Source organism: Zeugodacus cucurbitae, chromosome 4 (genome assembly GCF_028554725.1).
Source record: "Zeugodacus cucurbitae isolate PBARC_wt_2022May chromosome 4, idZeuCucr1.2, whole genome shotgun sequence".
Taxonomy (NCBI): Eukaryota; Metazoa; Arthropoda; class Insecta; order Diptera; family Tephritidae; genus Zeugodacus; species Zeugodacus cucurbitae.
The window spans coordinates 986,374-1,010,611 of NC_071669.1; the positions used below are offsets into that span (position 1 = coordinate 986,374).

Sequence of the window (24,238 nt, forward strand, 5' to 3'; positions counted from 1 at the left end):
TTTAAGCAAATCTAAAGACGTAAGAAAAAGTAAGTAAAAAACAAGTCCTTGATTCCGATCGTTCAGTTTGTATGGCAGCTATGTATATGCTATAGTGAACCGATCTGAACAATTTTTTCGGAGATTAAATTATTTCTATGAGCAATAACTCACACCACATTTCGTGAAGATATGTAGTAAAATGCGGAAGTTTTCCATACAAGCCCTTGATTCCGATCGTTCAGTTTGTATGGCAGCTATATGCTATAGTGAACCGATCTGAACAATTTTTACGGAGATTAAATTATTTCTATGAGCAATAACTCACACCACATTTCGTGAAGATATGTAGTAAAATGCGGAAGTTTTCCATACAAGCCCTTGATTCCGATCGTTTGGTTTGTATGGCAGCTATATGCTATAGTGAATCGATCTGAACAACTTTTTCGGAGATTAAATTATTTCTATGAACAATAACTCACACCAAATTTCGTGAAGATATGTAGTAAAATGCGGAAGTTTTCCATACAAGCCATTGATTCCGATCGTTCGGTTTGTATGACAGCTATATGATATAGTGGTCCGATGTCGGCAGTTCCGACAAATGATCAGCATGTTGAAGAGAAAATAACATCTGCAAAATTTCAAAACGATATCTTAAAAACTGAAGGACTAGTTCGTATATATACAGACAGACGGACGGACATGGCTAAATCGACTCAATTCAACATACTGATCATTTATATATATATACTTTTTAGGGTCTCCGACGCTTCCTTCTGGGTGTTACAAACTTCGTGACAAACTTAATATACTATATATATAAAAATAAAATATAAAAAAATAATAATGTGTTGCCACTCAAACACATAAACCGTACAAGAATCAGCAGCGCAATTGAATTTGAAATTCAAGCATCGAAAATTGCAAGCGTTTGAATGATGGGTGAAGGTGTTTAGAGCAAGACAATACAACAACAAATGTTATGAAAACAAATAAAGTGAATTGAATGCAAAGATTCAAAGATCAACACAGCAAACAGTTAAATTTTAGCAACTCATCATCGCCAATGGTGTTGTTGTTGTTGTTGTGCTAACCACGAAAAAAGTTGTACGCGCACGCAAATTCACACAGAGTCTCTTCAAACACGGTTGGCAGTGTAGAAGTGTTGAAGCGGCAAGCCAACCACAGTCAAATGAAGCCGCAGCTGCACAGCGCGTTTGCGGTGTCTCACCTCCGCCTCACCCGAAGGGCAGCAAGCTGGTCAAGGTTAATGTGGTGAAAACTAATATCCGACAAGTGCTTGCCGTCTCTCAGTTGATACACAGCGCCAACACACAAACAGCCGTTAGTTAAGCGTTTGCGGTCGCTGGCGGCTGCTTTCATTGTTGTTGTTATTGTAGTTTGTTTAATTTAGCAACTGCGGTTAGAGCTTGTGAAAGACAGTAGGCGCACGAATGCCAAGTTTATGCACGAAATGTGGCAAAATAGACGAAAATTTAATTAACAGTTATTTTTAAATTAATTTGTATTGAAATAGAGATTTGAAATAAATATTTTTTTTTTTAATTTGAAGAACTTAGTATCTTATAATCAATATTTTTCTCAAATTTTTTCATTAAGCATATTTAAGTTTTCTTTAACCAATTTTCCGACAGGGTTTTTTATGTAAACAATATGAAGAATTTGCTTACATAACGCCTAAAAGTATACTAACATTTTGTTTGTCAGCCATAAATTTCAAGAAAATCATATTAAATAGTATTCCTTGTTGCCTACCTTTAGGCGCTAGATTCAAATGCAATCCACAAGCACACGTTCCACACACGACACACAAACACACTCGGAAATATGTTCCTCTTTATATGGTATATAATATATACAGTGGAACTTCTCTAACTCGAATCACCATAATCCACAAAAAAACTTCCGAGTTAGAGAGACTTCGAGTTATAGAATTGTTCATTAAAAAATAAAATTTTTCAAAAAGCTTTAAAATACAGATTTATACACAGTTCTAGTTATTTACTTCGCAAAATATATATTCTGTATTTTGGTGGTTGCACTTTGCTACGTCTGTATCCCATTCCTTTGTTACATGATTTATGAAACCCATAAGTGTAATATCAAAATTTTTGTGCGCCTCCATACGAATATAGGGATTCTTTTAAAATTCTGCTTCGATAGTAAAATTTTATTTTTTGTATTATGCCCTGGTCGAAAAGTTCGATTGAAAAAAGGAAATTTCTATGAAATTTGACTTCTATTGCCAATTCAAGAGTTCGAGTTATGGAGAACTTCGAGTTAAAGAAGTTTGAGTTATGGAAGTTCCACTGTATGTATATAAAATGCATGCAAATGTGCTGAAAAATCAATCGGGCATCGCCTGCCTGCCTGTCCATTACCCATTACATTGACACTCACCTACGCGGCTTCGGTCGCACGATTTCATGACTCGAATCGGTGATGCAGAGCGGACTTAATGCGCCGGCCAAGTGTTCGACACCAATGCGACCCGGGTCCCAACTGTGACGGCCGGGCATATCGCTGTTGTTGCTATTGTTGTTGGCGTTGCCACTGCTACTGCTACCACCGACGACACCACAATCACCGTTGTTGCTGTTGCTGTTGCTGTTGCTGTATGCGTCGAAATGTTTGCTCTTATTGTGATTACTGTTGTTGTGTTCACTGTTGTTCGAATTGTTGTTGTTGTTGCTGCTGCTGTATTGTGGTTTGGAATGTGAGACAGCACTGATTGCTGCTACGTTTGATTTTGGTTTCACAGCAATCGTTGGTCGCAAATTGTAATTATTGCTGCCACCGCCGACTATGTTGTTGTTGTTGTTGTTGTTGCTGCCACCACCAGCGCTGCGTTGCTTGCTGGCAATTGTTGTTCTCGCTGCCGGCAATGGCACTTGCTGATTGCTGGCAATAATCGCGTTGTTGTTGTTGGTGGTGGTGTTAGCGGCGGTTGTTGTTGTTGTTGCAGGCATTCGTGCGCTGTTTGCTGCATCGGTTGCACGTACATATATGTATATATATATATATATATCTATATAGTTGGTAGCTGTTGTATATGTATGTTCGTGTGGCAGAAGTGTTAATCGCTTTTGTTGTTGTTCGCAGTCGCGGTTTGGCCAATTGCTACTGTTTGACTCGCTTTGTGAATTTCTTCAACAGCCGACTGTTGTTGTTGTTGCAGTTAATTCTTTCGTTTGACGCCCGCGCACTTGAGGTTGTCAGTACGTTGTGATTTGGCGTAGGAAATTTATTGGGATGCCTTTTCTTGTTGTTGTTGTAGCAGTAGGCTGTTAATGTTGCATGTAAGAGTCTATCACTGAAATGAATAAAAGAGAAAATGTTAGGGAATTATTTATAAAAATTGGAAAAAATTAAAGAATTTATATGAAAATGTGTAAATGTGTGTATGAAGGTAATGCAGCGTGGTAATTAATTACTTCGTGTGACAAAGTACTATAAGTCCTAGCCATCATTGTGAGATTAGCCATGCTCCAAATGCCTCGAATACTCCGAATACTTTCCAGATTTTGTAATTACCATTACCGATTACATAAACTCATTATAAATGCGAAATTTATCGAATTCCCTCACGTGATATTCATTAATTAACGATTACACGATGAAATGTGGCCAGTGAATTGAGCGTAAGCAACCGCAATAGGTTGGCGATTGGCATGCCGAAATAATTACATACAAACTGCGGCGCATAGCTGTATTTATTAACGAAATAGCACAGCCACTGCACAACAACAGCAACAACAACACGCGACATATGCGTCGCGCATAGATTGTGTTGCATTTTGAGCGTCTACGTGCCACACATATTCAATGCAATAAAGCGACGAGGCGGCCTCAAGCTTGCACACAATGTTGCAACATTGCTGCGAACGTGCAACTGCAACATGTGTGCGTAGCGGCAACACACAATGGTGACAACAACTAGCAGCTTGCAAAAAATTGCACGAAACCGGCTGCGCAACCGGTTGCTGGCCACAAGCGCTGCTGCTGTGTGTGAGTGAGTGTATGCAACTAGTGTCTAAGACACCCCATCATAGACGCTTAAGTGGCCGTGGCTGCGGCTGTGGCTCTGGCTGTGCGTTGCAACGTTCAAATGTAAACGAACTGCCACATTAATTGCATGCCAATGTGGCTCCTAAGTTCTTAAGTCCTTGCATCGCTGCGACAAAGCCCTGCCGGAATGTGTGGCCCGGCCAGGCTCAAGCTAGCTGCACGCGGCGACTTATTGAACCGCGCTTTGTGCTGCAGCGCAGATAATCGTACGCGTCGTCGTCAATAGTCAACTAATTTCATGTTTCATATTTTATAAGAAATTTACGAGGCACCAGACAACGGCGCACTCACCGCGCCATCAGGCCACCGGTCGGTTGTTGTGGTCACTAAGAAGCCGCCAGCCGACAGTCACTGCATAAATGCGACCACGACACTCAGCCATGGGGGACGTCAATGATGTGTCTCACATAGTTTTTGTTATTATTGCTGTTGTTGGTGAAGCGAAGGCGAAGAAGCGGCAAATAATGATGTGGCAGCTCGGTATTTCGCCGTTGGCGTTGACGTTGTGGTGGCGTGCTGGCAAGAACCAAAGCCATGGCTGACGGCCGACTGGCAATGTCAACTTATGCGCCGACCAAGCGCATTATTCGAACATTATATATGTATGTATGTAAGTATGTGTTTGGCTGCAAGTAGGCAGCGTTTAAATTCTATGCCGCTGATTTTGTGGCAAAGCGTAAATTATGGTGAGAATTACTAGTTGGTAACCACACAAAACAACAACAACATATGTCAGGCGTAATGTACATGCCACATGTCTGTTGCAGAGCTTTATGCGGCCGCTTGCCATGTACTTGCCTACATTTATGTGCCCCAGCCATATTTACTGCCCATCAGCGCATTCACCGATCGCTCGTGTTGAAATTATGCGCACGCGTGTGGAATAAATGCGCGCATATTTCAATCTTATTCGGCAGCAATCGGGCGCTGTAAAGTTCTGTATTTTATTTGAGTTTCATTTTTTAGTAGAAATTAAAGAAATAGGAAAAAAGGAAAGATTGCGCTAAGCTTTTAATGGCTCTAAGTCTGCAGTTAGGCAACTTAGTTGTGGTTGAAGTGTCTCTGACTGCTGATTTTATTTGAGAAAAAAGAATTCTTCTATTCTCAAAAGTAATCCTTTGAGTTCTGTACTCGAAAATTATATAAAAATAGGTCGGAAACATATGAAGAGAAGAGTCAAAAAATCGGGTTTCCTTGGTTATCGGATCCACGTAAATAGAATGGATCGGCTCAAAAATAATTCCTTCTGTTTTCTTCGCTTATTCTTTGTCTTCTCATCGCTTAGATATATAATTTCAACTAGTTCAAGCTAGTGCAAGCAATGCATTTGTCTGATTTTGTTCATGAATTTTTATACTCTCGCAACAAAGTTGCTAAAGAGAGTATTATAGTTTTGCCCACATAACGGTTGTTTGTAAGTCCTAAAACCAAACGAGTTAGATATAGGGTTATATATACCAAAGTGATAAGGGTGACGAGTAAAGTTTAAATCCGGATGTCTGTCTGTCTGTCCGTCCGTCTGTCCGTCTGTCCGTCTGTCTGTCCGTGCAAGCTGTAACTTGAGTAAAAATTGAGATATCTTAATGAAACTTGGAACACTTGTTCCTTGGGACCATAAGAAGTTCGAAGATGGGCGGAATCGGACCACTGCCACGCCCACAAAATGGCTATGAAAGTGAAATTTGGTACAAAGGACTGTTCTGAGTAGGGGCTTAGTTGGATGTAATTTTTTTGGGAAAGTGGACCTGGCCCCGCCCCCTGCTAATTTTTTTTGTATATATCTCGTAAACTACTAAAGTTATAAAAACGAAACTCTGAGGAGTCGGTTTTTTCAGGCATTTCCTTATATAGTCCAAAAAAGAATGAAATCGGATTATAACCACGTCCACCGCCCATACAAAGGTTACGTTGAAAACTACTAAAAATGCTTTAACTCGATAAGGAAAACCAACAGAAACATTAAATTTCATTATAAAGAAGGTCCAAAAGACCTGCACTCAAAATGTAAACAAAATTTTTAATGGGCGTGGTTCCCCCCACTTATGGGTCAAAAACCATATCTCCGAAACTACTGGACCAATATCAATGAAATTTGGTTTGTAATATTTTCCTTGCATCCCAATGATATGTTTTGAAAATAGTCCAAATCGGATCACAACCACGCCTACTTCCTATATACCAGAACTTTAAAGTCGATCTGAATCGTTTACTTTACAATATGTAAAGTTAGCACTAGTGAAGATATCGGTGCAGAACTTTGCATAAATACTGCATTTATAGTGTGGCCGAAATCGGACCATAGGTTTTCAAAGCCCCTATATATTGTACATGAGGACTTCGGTGCTTCTAACCTAATATTAGGGTTTCCAACTTTCAATGGACTTTATACAATATATATGACGAATATGTGGGTCAAATTGTCTATTATATAATATTAATGAAGTTAAATAAATAAATTGCGAGAGTATAAAATGTTCGGTTACACCCGAGCTTAGCCCTTCCTTACTTGTTTTTATATTAATTTAAAATTTTGGTAATAAAAAAGTTTATTTATGTTCTAATCAGAAGTCAGTTTATAGCGAAAAACTTAACATCAACCATAAATTATACATCTAAAAACCATTGCAGTGGCAGCTGCTATTATAATGAGCTTCGCACACACACACACAACCGTCGCATTTGATTGGCCAACTTAAAAAAAGAACAACAACAACAACTAAATACTAATCATCAAAACGCCATCACAACACATTCCACACATTTGCTTTTTTATTTGCCACTAAATTCTAATACATATAAGGAGGAGTAGAGAAAAAGAAATGACAACTTAAGTGGCTATAACAACAACAACAAAAGCGAAGCAGCAATGAGCAGTAAGAAAGAAAGCCAATAAACTTTAATTAGCCAGCAATTTGCAGAAAAACGTTGAATACGAGTAAGCAGCTAAATGGCAAGTGAGGTGGCTAAGTGGCAAACACGAGTGGTAAGCTCGAGCGGCTGTGTGGCATGCAACAAGCGCCGTTACATTGGTTACAACACTTGGCTGACTAACTTACTAATTTCACATTTCTGCTGCAGCGCATTTGATATTTTCACCTAATTTGCCGTTAGAAGTGAAGCTGACAGCGTTGAAATATGCTAAAGTGGCTCAAATATGTATGGTTGAGGAAGAATTATAATGAGTGGCTGTGTATGTGTGTGTTTCTATAAAATCAAGGCAATCAATGAAGCGCTTTGCGTGCCTAATGTCAGCTGTTTCCTGCTGTCACTCGAAGCGTAAAATAATCGATATTTTGCAATTTTTATTGTCTTCACATATTTTTTCTCTCTTTCATCTGTATTCTCGCTCTTTTCATTTATTATACATTGCTGCATTTTTTATTATTTTTTTATTTTTTTTCGTTTCATTAGCTGGCTGCCTTGCTTTGATTTGATGTGATTTGATTTGTCATTTTAATTGCAATTAAGTGCGCCGCTAATTGTTATTGTCTGCTTGTCAGCGCCTGGCCAACTTGCCACCTTAGCGCAGCGTTGCTGTTTGTTTTGTCGTCTGTCAGTCAGTCGAGCGCCTGCGCATGCGCACTCGCACACTGCCGTTGTTGTTGCTGTTGGCGGCCTGTCATCAGCATTTGAATTATTGACGTTGTCTGGAGTGTTGCCCATTAGATGAAAATAACAACAAAAAGACACATGCACATTGTTGTTGTTATAACTTTTGTTTACACTCGTTGTTGCATCATTACCGCAGTGTATGCTTTGTGCCACACGGCAGGTTTATGATTGCATATTTGGCTTGCCCGTTTGTTTTCGTTAGTTTTGCCATATTTCACAAAGATTTATTGCAGCTTAATAATGTGCAAAGGGTGGGGAAAATGCGCATTTTCGCAAATATTTGCCATAATTCATAAACATATTTGTTTTTGTTGTTGTTTTTGTTTCCGAGTCAATTTACAATCTACCCAGTCAAATAATTATATGTGCATTTCTGCTTTTGTTTATATTTCTTATTCACTGTTATTTTTTGGATTTCGGTAAATGTGGAATAAAAGGTTGATATGTTACCGTTACTATGCAACGAAAATTGTTTCATACTTTTCTCGTTCGTTGTACAGTTACATTAAGAATGTGCTTGTGAATTGGGTATTGCATAGTAAATATTTATATGTGCAAAATCAATTTAGCGGATCTTTCTTACTGATAGTGTCGCAGCAAAAACTTCTTTTGCTAAAATTTGTTTTCAAAATTATTGTAGGTGCATTAACTTAATGAATTATTAAAGATTTGAATACATTTTTTTAACTTTAAGCCTAAAATACCTTGTGGTACTAGTTTATCAGCCGAGGATCATCATAGGAATGCATGAAAGCGACATCGGAACTGTATCTCAAAATTTCTTAAAAACCCCACTAATTATGTTATAGTGCGACGCAGCGGACGAAAAACAACATTGATGAGCGATGCGAAAGCCGTCGAATCATGGCTAGTAGTTGCGGACTTGATAAGCAGCGATCAAATATGGACCTAGTTAAGACAGAAAATCACAATAAATATAATTTTTCCCATTATACATAAAAATCAGTTTCTGAAACACATCTCCATGGCACCTAAACCAACGCTAAAGAAAGACACAATAAAGCATATTTGAGGTTTGCAAATAAATACCAATTCTGTGCCGATGAGTAATAGAATACAGTCTTTAGTGACGAACAAAAATTAAATTTGGTCAGCCCAGGTCATTGCAAGAAATATTGGAGAGATTCTCACTAGGAACGACGGTCCTACTACAAGCGATGTTTTGGAAGCGGTACCTTGATTTCATGGGCTGCATTTTGCTGCTGTGGAAAGCTATCTACATGTTTTATATTCACTAAAATGAATGTTAGTATCAATGTAGATCTTTTGGACAGCGAGTTAATAAAATTTGTTGGCAATATTTATGGCATATAACTGGACATATTGAAAGGCTAACGCTTCAATCCACACGAAGAACATCTTTAACGACCGTAAAATTCCGGTATTATAATGCGCAGCATTGAGTTCGAACCTAAATCCTATTGAGGATCTCTGGGGGAACCTCTGCTCCTGTTTTCCAAAACAGACAGCAGTTTGAGACAGTACGACACCTTAAATGAGCCATAAAGCAAGAATTTGCCAATATTTACATAACTATTCTACAGTCAGTAGTTAATTATCTGATTAAGCGGTTTAATTTAGTTTTAAAATATAAGGACAATTCTACTGACTATTAAAATAAACATTTCTTTCTGTTAAACTCAAATGTATAGGCTTTACTGGTAAAAATACTAAAATGCACATATAAATATTTACTATTAGCCTAAACTTCAATTCTGTTTTATAGTTTAAAAAATATTTTGAAATTTGCTAATTTTTTGTTTTTGATATCGTGTACATTAATAATAACAAACCTGCATACTCGGAAATATTTTGCAATTTTGTAATCTTTAATTTTTTTGTGCAAAAAGTTCATGCACATATAATTATTTAACTGAGGTATATGTATGTATATTTGTTCTCTTGTAGAAAACTGCGTAAACATGTTTCACTCATTGAAATTTGAATGCAAAATAAAACCATGAAATTGCTGCATAAAAGCCATTGCGTTCGAGTCTCGCATTACATTTTAATGACCGAAGCTAGCCATTAGACGGCAATTGCCACTAAATAAGAAACATGTGTATCCACCAAATGTATATACAAAATGTATGTTTCGGTCGCTTTTCCAATTTTTTAAATTTATTTTCTTAATTAAAATTGTGTGCAAAGGCGTTGGTCTTATGGGCCTGGTCAGTCCGGCGAATCGAGTTTGTTGCTTAAGTCTTTTGATTTGCGAAGCAATTAGTGCGTTTATGGTGAACAAAATGGCGTTTTTTATTGACATTTTTATATTCGTATTGATATTTGTTATGTTTCATTTCATTTGTAAGACATTTAATTGGAACATATGCGAGCGTAAAAATATTGAAAATTAAATAAAATAAAAATTATAAAAAAATTTGTAAAAAAATTTATAAAAAATTTAAAATAATTATAATATCCAAAAGGTATTTAATTATAATTTTTTATGTAAATTTTGATTACATAAAAAATAAATATTTAAAAAAATATTATTTTTCATCATCAAAGATATATAACTTCAACTATCCTTTCACTTGCGTGCTGAATATTTAGCCAAACATTTAGTACACAAAATCTAATTACTCTAAACAATTATTAAAAATTTCTTCGTTTTGCTTACTTCACTCCAATTTACGCTTACATACATAAACCTCTCGCTCTCGTGGCTTGCGGCGCTTACAGCCTTAATTACTTTTAGTAAACTTAAATATTTTTACTCGATTGTGCGCATTATTTGCATAGCTCGTGTGCAACGTGCCGTAGCATATTTGCACTACACAACAACAACAATAACAGCAAGTAATTGGAAAAATATAACACATCACAGCACGACATAAACAGTTTGACTCGCCAGCGGCTAATCAAGTGTGCTCAAAAATAAAAAAAAAATCATCAAAGCAACATAGACACACAAGCACACATTCATGGCGACAACATTTAACTGCACGACTGCAGACCATAACACTCGAGGCCGTGCACAATTACAACAACAACATTGCATATGCGACAGTTGTCATGATGACATGAAATTAGAGTTGTTGTTTTATTTTTGCGTGTTGTTGTTGTTAAGCGAAGAACTGCCATAAGTTAACATGCCACACATGCCGCGTTGATGAACAAAACAACCGTCGCTGCTCTAATGGCAAGTGAATGTTGACGCTTGGCATGCATATGGACATTAGCTTGTATAGAAATAGAGCAGTGACATGGGGCAGCTACTTGGAAGCGACACTTTCGGATAAAAGTGAACGTGAAAAAGCAAATATTCTCAGCTTATTTGAAATAATAAATATGTTTGAATTAAAAGAGAAAATAAAAAAAATAAAAAGAAAATTAATTAAATAGAAAAATTTATTTGCATACCAGTCAATCTCAAGAATTTGCTTATTGTTGCGACATGACGCTCAACATTTTTCTTGATGATCTTTGATACCCACCTACTCTTGTGGCATGAATGAAAATACATATAGAGACAACATACATAAGTATTGTTGTATGCAGTTGCAGCGTTGAACGCACAATTGCTTGCTGATTGCATTGTGTTGCATGTGGCATGTTGCACGTTATGTGTGGGGGCGTAGCAATGCTTGTCGCTTAAGCGCAGCAGTCAAACACAATAATGGTGAATGAGTAAGAAGCGAGCACAATAAACAGTTATCTATACTACAGTTATAAAGATGAAAGATTTGTATGTATGTTTGTAATGAATAAGCTCAAAAACAACTGTGCCGATTTCAAAAATTCTTTCACCATTCGAAAACTGCATTCACCTCGAGTAACATAGGCTATATTTATTACTATAATCTAAACGTTCTGGAAAATAGGTGAGGGTAATAAAAAGACTCCGGAGAATCTTAATCTGAAACTGAAAATCGTCAAAATATTAGAAATATATAAGCTCACTTCATAAACCGAGAGAAAGACATCGGACACCAAGGACCACACTCAAAAATGTAAACAGAAATATCACGTGACCTTGATGTGACATCACGTGATCTGGGCGGGGTCATTGACCTGTAAACAAAAATATCACGTGACCTTGATGTGACATCGCGTGATCAGGGTGGGGTCATTGACCTGTAAACAAAAATATCACGTGATCTTAGTAATATATAACGTTATCTGGCACGTGATCTGGGCGGGGTCATTGACCTGTAAACAAAAATATCACGTGATCTTGAAATGCCATCACGTGATCAGGGTCGGGTCATTGACCTGTAAACAAAAATATCATATGATCTTGATGTGACATCGCGTGATCAGGGTGGGGTCATTGACCTGTAAACAAAAATATCACGTGATCTTGAAATGCCATCACGTGATCAGGGTCATTGACCTCACTCAAAAATGTAAACAAAAATATCACGTGACCTTGATGTGACATCACGTGATCTGCGCGGGGTCATTGACCTGTAAACAAAAATATCACGTGATCTTGAAATGTCATCACGTGATCTGGGCGGGGTCATTGACTTGTAAACAAAAATATCACGTGACCTTGATATGACATCACGTGATCTGGGCGGGCTCATGGGATAACTGGATATGATGTTACCGGAACCGGAAATGGGGCATACGGAAACGAATATGAACAACGATATTGCCGGAACCGGAAATGGGGTGGCTGAATATTGGTTACTGAAACTGGAAGTGGGGCATCCGGAAACGGAATGAGCCAACTGAAGCAAGATATGGGATAACTGATGGAACCAGATATGGGAATGATGTGCCGGAACCGGAAATGAAGCAAGCGGAAATATTTTACCGGAAACGGATGTTCGATATAGAGCGAATTTCTCCAGAAAGTGCTTAGTGATGGAAGCAGCGTCAGCTTCTGGGCTTAACATAAATGTTTCCTGTTCATAGAAGACTTCGGTTTGTATAAAATTACAAATATACACGAAAAATGCGCACTTTCTAAACAACAATAAAAACATAATTTGCAAACAACAACAACATGCGTACAAACGTATATGCCACTTATATATACCTGTATCAGAGAGAGTAGTTCTTAACATAACGGCATCACACACGAACACAACAGCAACAACTTTGACAGTTTGACTGCCGCCTGCCTGTCTCGGCCTGCTTAAGGCTGCAGCAACAGCTACAACAACGAAATGCATGAATAACACAAACGTGGGCAGTTTCTGCGCATAACTTCACACCTCTCATGAATTTTACTGCTTTTTGATACTATATTATTTTTATTTTCTCATTCTTAAAGATTTGCTGCTGTTGTTGCTTTTTGTTGTTTTTTGCTTCTGACTGCGTCGCGCTGTCAGTTGTATGCGTTTTTGAATGGCGTTAGTTTGACAGCATTCTTTCTTCCTTCTTCGTATTTTTTTCTTATTTTGCGTCACTTTGGCTGCGTATTTGCTTCGTTGGCGCGTTTGGTTAGTGGGTTGCTTGACTTATTTTAGCCAACTTGCTGCATGCTTGTTGCATTTTGGGATTTTTGGTGTGCTGGTCAGGATTTCGGTGAGATTTATGGCTTTCCGGTGAATGTTTATTTTCATTTTTATTTTATTTTTTATTTTTTAAAACTAAACAGCAAGTTTCGAGCCAGACTTTGGTTTATATATCCATATATATACTATTGATACATACATAAGTGTAATGAAGAGCTTTTAGGAACAAATTCCACCTTTTAAGGCGATCATAAACTCATCAAAATGTTTCAGTGAGCTAAAAACACAATGTTCATGTATTTCAATTAACCCATCACTATTAAAAGCAGAAGAGACATTTAATCAAGGAAGAGAGCCAAAGTAATTTAAACGCTGAACAAGCGGATTTTACGAGACAAATACATGTTTGAGCTGCGCAAATGAGCGCTAAATGCACAGACAGATTGCACAGTTTAGAATTCAATTTGGTCCACTCATTTCCGCCAATTGACGTTCTCAACTCGTCTGTGTCTAGACTAAACGGCTGATCCATTGCACGTCAATCGTTATTACATAAGTACGAAATTTGTTATCAAACCTGTTCAATTCAATTTACAAGTCTTTTTACATGTTTTGCTAACGCAAAAGCTCCAGTTCTCATACATGTTCGACACAAATGGCCGACTCATCGAGCAACCTGGCAACTGGCGCTTTGCGTGCTTCCAGGCAGGAGACAGTGGTCGGCCAGCTTGACTTGAAGCTCGTTTCGTTGCGTTAAGGTGCCGCCGCCGTCGCTTAAGTTCTGCATAATTACGCAGCTAATAATAGAAAAGCCGGTGGCGCAGAGCGGCACAGGAAGTGGGCTAATAAACAAACAGTGGAATGAGCAGCGAGCTGTCACAGCGTTGAGCGTTGCTGCGGCCGCATTCAGCGTTTAAATAACGAAACAAAAAATGTCTATACAAGTAAATTGAAAAAGTTGTAGTTGTTGTTGTTGCATGAAGAAGCATGATGAGGCAGAAAATAGCGCTGATTGCTGCTTGTAAGAAATTTAGGTTAATGGCACATTGCATTGCGGCTGATGGATCAGACAGCTCGCTTGATGGACAGATAGAATGCAGTAGGCATTTGTGCTTTGTGGCATGTTGAGTTGCAAATTGTTGTTGGTGTTGGGGAATTAGTTGTATTGGATTAGTTGAGTATTAGTATTCAGGTTCAATTTTGGATTACGAAGGATATTTAGCATACTATTATAGTCTTTAAATATATATTTCTGATACTATTAGCTGTAATAAGGAGTATAATTGATGGGGATACGCTTCCCGGACAATCTTCGAAGAGAAAAAATTGTAAAAGCTTTAAAAATCATATCATTATCTTAGCAGCCGAGTGAGTGAGCACAAATAATCAAGTGGACCCCTTTCCAAAGTCTCCAAATACAGTATTTTCAATCGCAGATCTTCATATGGCGATGGATTTGGTCGACATTCTGTCAATGTTACTAAGATTTTCAAAATTTAGGGGGTTTAAGGACCTGTTGACTCAAAGTGGATACTTTTAATGAGTTTTTACTTAATACCCTCTCTGAAGCGAATAAAAAAACATATTTCTAAAAACCTTTGAATATCTCTCTCCCTGAAAACGGTCTCTTTATGCTTCTTCTTATAGAAAAATTGTTTGGTTAACGACGGTTAAACGATTCGATTTCTATAATAGCTACTGTTGATAGGAATTTCTGTTTTCTGAGGTAAATAAACTAGTTAAGTAACGAAGGAATGCCAATAATTTCTAATAAAGTGCATTTCAATGCATTGCACGCGTTGAAGTTGCTCATAAAAATGCATAATATTCAATTATGAGACTGTTATGAGTGATGGATGTTTAAAAAATGAAGACACAGTGAATAAAAATAACAAAATAAGCGACAAACTAAGGCGCAACGAAAGAAAAGCTAAGGCTGGGTACACAGTGAAGCACGGAAAACAATTTAGTACAAAAATTAAGCGTGTGAAAACTAAATATTTTCATTGTAATTGAACTGAAAATATAAAATCGCACTTCAGAAATTGTTGTTGCAAGCTTCATTTGCTTGTACACCCAGCCTTAGAACACTTGTTCTGAAATTGCGCCATCTACAGCCAGCAAAGTGTAAATGCAACAACATTTTAGTATGCAATTTTCGTAGATTTTCCAATTCCCACCATAAATATTGAAATGCCGCGAAAAGCAAATAAATAAATAAATATAAACAGCAGACAATGAATTATGGTGGGATCTTCCCGACAGACAGTTAGTTAGTTGCGCTGTGGACATGTCGGCTAGCGGGCGGCATAAGTTGATAGCCACGGGAAGCGCTGTATTGCTTGCATGCATGCGCGCCAAGTGTTCGCAAGAGCGGCTTATACTAAGCAATGCTCCAGACGCGGCTCCCCATACTAGCATGCGGGATTTATTACATCGTCATGTCTGCACACTCAGCTCATACTAATGCCTGCTTACACATGTTGTACTAACACATGGCATTAGCCACGTTCACTAATAAATATTTATTCATTCATAGACAAACACACCGGCAAGCATACTTAATACTTTTGTTGTTGTTACTACTTGCTATATTGTTGTTCTCCGCTTTGAGTCTGCCACTTGTGTAGACATAAACACGTAGTTGAAGACAATTAATAGCAAATACCTTTTTACGCCTCATAATTTAATCCCCAAATGATACCTGCCGTGCTGCAAACAAAACTTACACCAACAACAACAACAATAATTTAGAATAAGCAAGCGAAATGTTAGTTAAATGACACACAGCCATTAAGTGTACAAACGGAATATTATTTCTTTTCGTTTTTCTTCGCGCGGTGTGCGTGTGTGCCACTGTGGCGCGCTTTGAAAGCGCTCGGCGTCCGCGCATGCGCAGCCACGGTGAATTTCAAATTATTATAATAAGCACCTGACTCAAAGGGTCGCACTAATTGGCAGGGCCAGAGCGGAGGGGAGAAACACGAAAGGAAATATAAGAACTAAGAACGGTGTAAAAGCCGGCAGTGAAGGGTCTGCGAGGGGAACAAGTGGATAGGTTATTAGAAGCAGTGGGCGCGACAGCATTGCGACTTTCGAAGCAGCAAGAGGAAACGGTATAAGTGGAATACACAGAGCGGAATGAGGAGTAATTCTTGTTTAGGATCCATAATTCCACAAGTTCATGCTTTGAGGGGCGCGCTATTGAATGTGAAAATCTATGTAGTCTATGAAACCAAAGAGAACTATTCTCGAGTTCTATTAAGAGAGAAATAAAGAAAAATTGCCAAAAAATTGCTTCTGATCAGCATTTAGATTAGTGGGTATAATAAATTAAATGAAAAGAAAACATTTTACTAATTCTTTTTAGCCGGGTTGTTTGCTAGAAACATTAAGGTTATATAGTTAACCGATCTGAACAATTTCTTCGGAGATTATATTATTACCATATCCATGTAAAATTTCGTTAAAATACCACGTCAAATGCGAACATTTTCCATACAATATCACATGTATGGCAGCTATATGCTATAGTGAACCGATCTGAACAATTTCTTCGGAGATTAAATTATTTCTATGAACAATAACTCACACCAAATTTCATGAAGATATGTAGTAAAATGCGGAAGTTCTCCATACAAGCCCTTGATTCCGATCGTTCAGTTTGTATGGCAGCTATATGCTATAGTGAACCGATCTGAACAATTTTTTCGGAGATTAAATTATTTCTGTGAGCAATAATTCACTCCACATTTCGTGAAGATATGTAGTAAAATGCGAAAGTTTTCCATACAAGCCCTAGATTCCGATAGTTCAGTTTGTATGGCAGCTATATGCTATAGTGAACCGATCTGAACAATTTTTTCGGAGATAAAATTATTTCTGTGAGCAATAATTCACTTCACATTTCGTGAAGATATGTAGTAAAATGCGGAAGTTCTCCATACAAGCCCTTGATTCCGATAGTTCAGTTTGTATGGCAGCTATATGCTATAGTGAACCGATCTGAACAATTTTTTCGGAGATTAAATTATTTTTATGAACAATAACTCACACCAGATTTCGTGAAGATATGTAGTAAATTGCGGAAGTTTTCCATACAAGACATTGATTCCAATCGTTCAGTTTGTATGGCAGCTATATGATATAGTGGTCTGATATCGGCAGTTCCGACAAATGAACAGCTTCTTAAAGAGGAAATAATATCTGCAAAATTTCAAAACGATATCTTCAAAACTAAAGGACTAGTTCGTATATATACAGACAGACGGACATGGCTAAATAGATTCAGTTCAACATACTGATCATTTATATATGTACCTTATAGGGCCTCCGACGCTTTCTTCTGGGTGTTACAAACTTCGTGACAAACTTAATATACCCAGTTCAGGGTATAAAAATCTATATTTTTTCAGAGTGTACCAAAAAAAAATAAATCAAAATGATCGTGTTTTGCTTTTTCCTTTAGCCGCGTTGAAATTTTAGTTACGCCCCATGATTTGTAAGCATCCCACAGCTGCAGCTCTCTGCTCAAACGTTCTAATACGAATTAATCATATTTTTTCCATTTTTTTTTTTTCATTTTTCGTATTTAGCGGCAATCATTATTATCGCTGATGCTTTGTAAATATGTAATTTTAATGAGTCGACTCTTTGATTAGCGGCGCATAATTTATGTTGCCACCAAATTTGAAACTGCTTGCTTGTCGGCTTGCGGTTTCTACTTGTGTGCTGTTGTTGTTGTTGTTTTTTTATAATTTATAAGTTGAAATTAAGCATATGCTCCTTAATTACATAGCCAACGGCAAACGGCTACTATTTAAAGAAATTTGTTAGCAACTCACATGCAGACATACATATTTACTCTGTTGTGTGTGCGACACATATCAACTGGTGGCTTGCGTTGTTGTTGCTACTCCCTATGCTCATTTGCGGCCAGCATTTATTGCCCATGTTTGTCTGCTTGCAATCAGCATATCATGCTGTGCATATGATTTGTGGCATTCGAAATTCATAAAGAAATTAAGCGTGAGCGCGTGTGTGTGTGTGTGCGTGCGTGAGTTGTTGTGCGCACAAGCACGAAATGAGGCGGCTACCAGTTTTACGTGAATTACACCGCAGTCAGGAGCACTGTGTGCTGGAAGTGCTGAAAACTTGTTGGAGAATATATGTATATATGTGTCTGTTTCTACTTTAGTTTAATTGAAATTTTGGCTCAAAGTAGAAAATAAAAACTTCTGCCGGAACTCTTATTCATGCAGAGGAGTGGAAATAGTATTTTGATCATGTGTTCAAAAAATAACGGGAATTTTCGTTTTTTGAAATAAAAAGATACACATTCGTCTACAGGAAAAATTACTTTACAAACTTTTGGACCTAAATATGGAGAAGAGCGCATATCAGAATTGCGTAATGCTAAATGAGCTGAGCGCACAGTGGTGCAAAAATGTCTTCAATGCATAAAAAATTCAAAGTCGGTTCGTTGCTGACCTGTAAAAACTCATATCCATTAGAAAATTGATATTTCTCAGTGAAGTATCATAAATGTTGAATTTTTATACCCTGAACAGGGTATATTAAGTTTGTCACGAAGTTTGTAACACCCAGAAGGAAGCGTCGGAGGCCCTATAAAGTATATAAAAAAATAATCAGTATGTTCAACTGAGTCGATTTAGCCATGCCCGTCTGTCTGTTTGTCCGTCCGTCTGTCAGACTGGTGTGAGTTATTACTCATAGAAATAATTTAATATCCGAAAAAATTGTTCAGATCGGTTAACTATATAACCTTAATGTTTCTAGCAAGCAACCCGGCTAAAAAGACTAAAAGAAATGCACCTGTGAAGAGTATATTAGCTTCGGTACAGCCGAAGTTAAGGTTTTTTCTTGTTTATATTTGTTTCATCTATTGGCCAATAATTTCTGTGACTTCACGCTGCCTCAAACCTCTTCACCTCTTCTTCTATTCCCTTACTTAACTGCCAAACCGAATTTGCTGCTGAGTTTTAATTAAAAGCGCAAACGTGCTACATTTACGAAATGAGCTGCCACAAAGCTCGCTTTTTGCTCAACACCAGAAGCTTTGCCAATTACTTTTATGCCACGCCTCCGTTGTTAAGGTAGCTTTGAGTGCTCCTTTTTGATTACATGTGTGCTCGTTTTTCTTTATTGGTGTTTGTCAATTAACTTCGATTTTGGCTACCGAACCTCGCCAAATTTATCACCCATCGGTTTTTCGTAAGGGTCCGACAACAACAACACTAGCCATTGTGCAAAGCTTCTTCCTCAACCGCCTAATAAATAATTTGCAATCAACATTTATTACCACAATTTGGCCAACACACCTGTTCCTACACACACTCAAACAAAAAGGCTCTTAATTTTGGTGTAAAAGCCTTTCAAAAGCCTTCTCATTAACTCCGAAAGCAAATCACCTTAAAGTTGAGTTCAGACTCTCACCTCATTCTTGTTTCCATAATAATTTGTACACAAAATACTTAAAGGTGCTTGTAAAGGTGGTAGCTATTGTGGAGCTTTCATTTATGTGGCAACCTTCTAATACACTCGCCTTTACATGAGTACAACCCTAAATCAGTTCGTTCGCGTGCTTCGTTTCATTCAAAGTGCCTTTGCTTCAGCGCAATTATTGTTTATGTGTTGTTCTGTTTAATCTTTTGTTGTTGTTGTTCTTTTATTGTAATGCTGTGCTGTAATACTGTTGTTGTTGTTATGTTATTGGCAAATTATTACTGTTGGCAATTAATATTATTAGCTGTTGCTTGAAAGCAGGCCATCGTCAGCGTTCGCTTTAGTCTCACAGGAAGCTGCGGATGTTGTAATAGCAACAAAAACAACCGCAAATAACGATCTCACAAATCATAAAGATATAATAACATATTGGAGAAGTATGAATCCAATTAATGGGAATTTACATGGGAATATATTTGCATTTATTTTTTTTTCGCTCTAGTGGGTTAAGGAAGCGTTAGGAAAATATATAGCTCAGGTGAGCATTGATAATAGCAACAACTGAATGTCGGTTCCGTTAACTATTTCGCCGTTTTCCAATAGGTGTCTCTAGGATCAAGCACTGGTCGATGAAATCGATTAAATCGTTTTATATCGATATTGGACATTTGTGTCAACATTAACCCATACATTTCTTTCTTACATTTTAAGAAAACAAAAAACAAATATCTAGTGTTCATTACTTACTTTTATGAATGAAGAATTTTCGAGCTGAAAACAAAAGAGAAGAAGAAATTATTAGTACCAGTGTTTAATTTTATGGTTAAATAGGAGTTTTGGATTTAAAAAGATGCAGTAAATATATTCAAGCATTTCCATTAATATTATTCTGCTGAAAATACGCTGAATCACCCCCTAACCCGCCCGCCGTCTTCTGGGTCAGGCAAGTGTGCACTTAACCTACCGTTTGACCTCAAACTGAATTCCGTCGGAATTTATACATTGCACATTGTACCCGTAATATATGCAATGCCCTGTCATAATGAAGAATTGCTGTTGCATGCCCCACAATATAGTAAACACCCACCTCCGAGGCGAGCGCTCACATTGCACCTCATAAATTTGCGCGCAATCAATAAAAAGTGGGCGGAACGAGGAGCGAACGCGGTGCCAAACGGTGTGGAATGACCGCAGGACTTGAATTTAAATAAATTAATAAACGTTTTGATATGCCACAGCCACACTGCCACACAGTCATAGGCACAGCCAAAGCCAGAGTCGGCGTCAGAGTCGAAATGCACAGTTAAAGCCAAAGTTAAAATACAACAACTGCCGGGCATACGAAGCGATAAAATCGCGCGAGTCAGCAAAGAAAGCAAAAACAACAAAAAAAAGTCAGAAATGCAGGCGTGAAGCCAACGCGGAGGTGCAACACAACGCCTGGAAGAGAGCTTCGCTGAGTTGGAGCAGCACTAGGCATTCTTTCCAGAGGCATAGATAGAGAGAGAGAGCCGAGGGGTGAGGGATCATTATCATGCAACAAGTTGGTTTAGAATAATTGTGGGCACTGGCTGGCTAGCCGTTGCTGATAAAGACACTAGCATTAAAGACACAACAACAACAACAGCAGAGGAGAAATAAATGTCGACTGAAGTAAACAAAAACAATAAAAATGTTTGAAAAATGTAGTGTATTGGGTAATGTATAAGTAATAAAAATATTTCGCCAACAACTCAGCTGAAGTGCGGGCGTAATGCTAATTTGAATGGCCGCGAACTCGCGAAGCCAAAAATTGTAAATCCGCCTCCATAGCGTAGGCGCTTCTCGGCTCGCGCGTTTTTTAGGGCAGTGCGCGCGCTGTAAACAGTTATGTTAAGCTGCGAGTTGTTGTTGTTGCTGTTGCTACTATGCCAGCAGGTATTTAAAAATAGGCGAGTGGCAAGCAGAAACAACACACGGATGCCACAACGTTATACATAAAAGCGGTATCATAAAATAACAGTTATTTTTTCGAAGTAGCAAACGGCGTTGCCAACAACTGCTAAAGCTTTCGACTACGAAAAGTGGCAAAAAAATACCATTCAAGCTTATTTGGATTTATTGGTGATGATGATAATGAGCTTGGTGGTGTTGCAACCGCAAGTCAAGTGAATGTGCAAAAAGCGCCATAAATGTGCTAAATTATTGCTAAATTGCAACAACTGCTTCGGCGGAGAAGAGGGCATAAACACAGTTTCGAAGTTGCAATTAGTAAAAGGCACATTTATGCAATTTTATTTATTATTATCTTAAGGTTGCAAGATAAAATCCAAATAATTTTACAAATTTGGATTACACTGAGAGATTTGTGAAGATCTGCAAGATAATTTAATGATTGGAAGGTGATTTAAGGGGTTATACTATATACAGTTAGGAGGTCGAAAAAAGGCATTTTTAAAGAATTTGTTCTAAGCAAACTATTTGGTTTATTGATTTGAAACTTGGCCGGTATATTATGACAACCTTAAACTATATTCACATATTTTTTTTGCCAACAATAATTATCGGAAACGTTGATATTGACAATTTTGCAGAGGTCCGCAAAAAAAAGGCCTCTTGTGGTGAGCACGATATCTCTGGATTGGATCATCTAAAATTCAAAAACCAAATAAATTTCATTAATATAATAAATAATAATGTGATTGATCAAAGGAATTAGCAAACAATTTTTTTTTACAAAAAGGCGGCTACTCAAAGCAAAAGGTTCGACTTTCGACCAAAATTCGGGTCTTTAATTGTTTATAAAAATAAGAAATTTTCATCGGATGCGGAAATCCTTCGATTAACTCCTAAAAATATAGTTAAGAAGCTTGTGTTCAAATTTCAGACCGATCGGTTCAGACGTTTCTGAGAAATCTTGCTCACCGACTCTGAAAACACCGTTTCGAGAAAAACGAGTTTAAAGTTTTGAAATCACTTTATATGTAGTCGGCGCGCCTTCACTAATGTATCTATAACTTCGAAAATATTCGTTGGATCGACTTAAACTTTTGTGTGTGTATACTCAGATATATATATATTAAGAAAACGCAAACGAAAAAAATCGAGTTTTTGAAAATCCTAACTGTATATAACCCCTTAAAAGACGCTAATACACACATAGAATCTAGTAATAATATGGCGTAATAAATTATTGCAAAATTCGAAATTATTTCGCTCCGACCTTGGTCTCGTTCACGTACTACCTTCATCCTCATCAATTGTTGAGTTGTCAGATTTCATTTATTACCAATATAATCTATAGATATGTATATAAAAATTAGTACACATGCTCCTTAACAAAGTACCGTAATATCTGCCTTAAGTGTTCTTCGTCCGGTATGTTGGTGGGACAGACATGATAATTTGCTTAAATTAAAATTTTTGTTAAACACTTCGAAAGCGACCATTAACGATAACAAAGTATTTATAAAGGAAGAAAAATGGAAAATAAAAAATAAAAAAATTAAAATAAAAATAAAAACAAAAAATCAAAAACCAAAAACAAAAGGTAATTCAGAAAGCGAACACGTAAATGTCCATAATACAAAAGCGTAATTATGCGCACGCACACCAAGGCAGCTACTTTTATATGTGTGAGCAGCATATGGTGAGGGGAGCACTCAGTAAGTGAGGGACAAAACAGATTTTTCAGTTCTCTTACGTTGGCTTGCTGGCATTTCGGTCTCCCGTAACACCGTCGACAGCACGCCCCTGACGACATCACCATAATTATTAGCATCGTAAATAACAGCTACACGAAACATTCAACAACAACAATGCAAATTGGGCAGCAAAACAACAACAAACATCATAAATGAGGAAATCTGTGTGTTTGTTGCAGTAGGCTTGTCTGTTAGGTGCATCATTTTATCTGTCATCCATCATGAGTTCCAGCTGAACAGAGCAGAGCGACTGCTGTCAAAAATGTTTCGTTCACAAAATATCTCAGTTGTTAATGATGGAAACAACAAAAACAAGGCAAATTTAAAATGATGAGTGAATTTCGCTCAGACAGCTGTGCTTTGGTTTTGGTTAACAGTTAACTGATTGAAAGTGTTGTCAGAAGTAATGTTGCTGATAGGGACTAAATCGGAGTCAAATAATGTTGAGTATATTTTATTTTGAGTCGTAAAATAGTTCTTTCAACGTTTTATGATTTGTTTTTCCCATGTATGGTAGTATTTATTTGCCTTCTGATATATACAAAGAAACTGTTTCAGTATATCGAGTTCGTTTCTTAAGTCTTTTGTTTATATGATACATATGTATGTACCTTCAAACCTTTAGGGAGGTGGCGATCCACTCGGATAGTAGAGCGGCGATACTAGCCCTGAGTTCATTGTTGGTTAAGGAATGCCTATCCTCACTGTCGGTGGCATCGTTATACTTTTCAATTAGACTAGTCTGTGTTCCTGGCCACTGCAGAATCGCGGGGAATTGTAAGGCTGATGAGCTTACAAGATCAGGAACGACGGACTCACTATTAGAAGCATGGAATCATGTAGGAGCACCATTGTCCTACTGCGGTCTGCTGTTGGACAGATGGGCTTCGGCTGAACTGGGTAGGCGCTGATCAGTTACCAACACATGCTTAGTCGCAAGATCCTTCTGGCCTAAGGTAAACCGCGGTAGAT

General features: G+C 37.6%; 1 protein-coding gene across 3 annotated transcripts in view; it reads right to left on the reverse strand.

Moving 5' to 3' along the window:
* The window catches only part of Abtb2_0 (ankyrin repeat and BTB/POZ domain-containing protein 2), a 90,726-nt gene that overhangs the window by 31,484 nt on the left and 35,004 nt on the right, over window positions 1–24,238 (reverse strand). For all 3 annotated transcript variants that reach the window (XM_054228466.1, XM_054228468.1, XM_054228467.1), the window contains exons 2-3: window positions 20,331–20,354; window positions 2,404–3,316 (exon numbers count right to left, since the gene is read on the reverse strand). In XM_054228466.1, coding sequence (XP_054084441.1) covers window positions 2,404–2,972 — 569 coding nt within the window. In that variant the 5' untranslated portion in view covers window positions 2,973–3,316; window positions 20,331–20,354. The remainder of the gene's footprint in view (window positions 1–2,403; window positions 3,317–20,330; window positions 20,355–24,238) is intronic.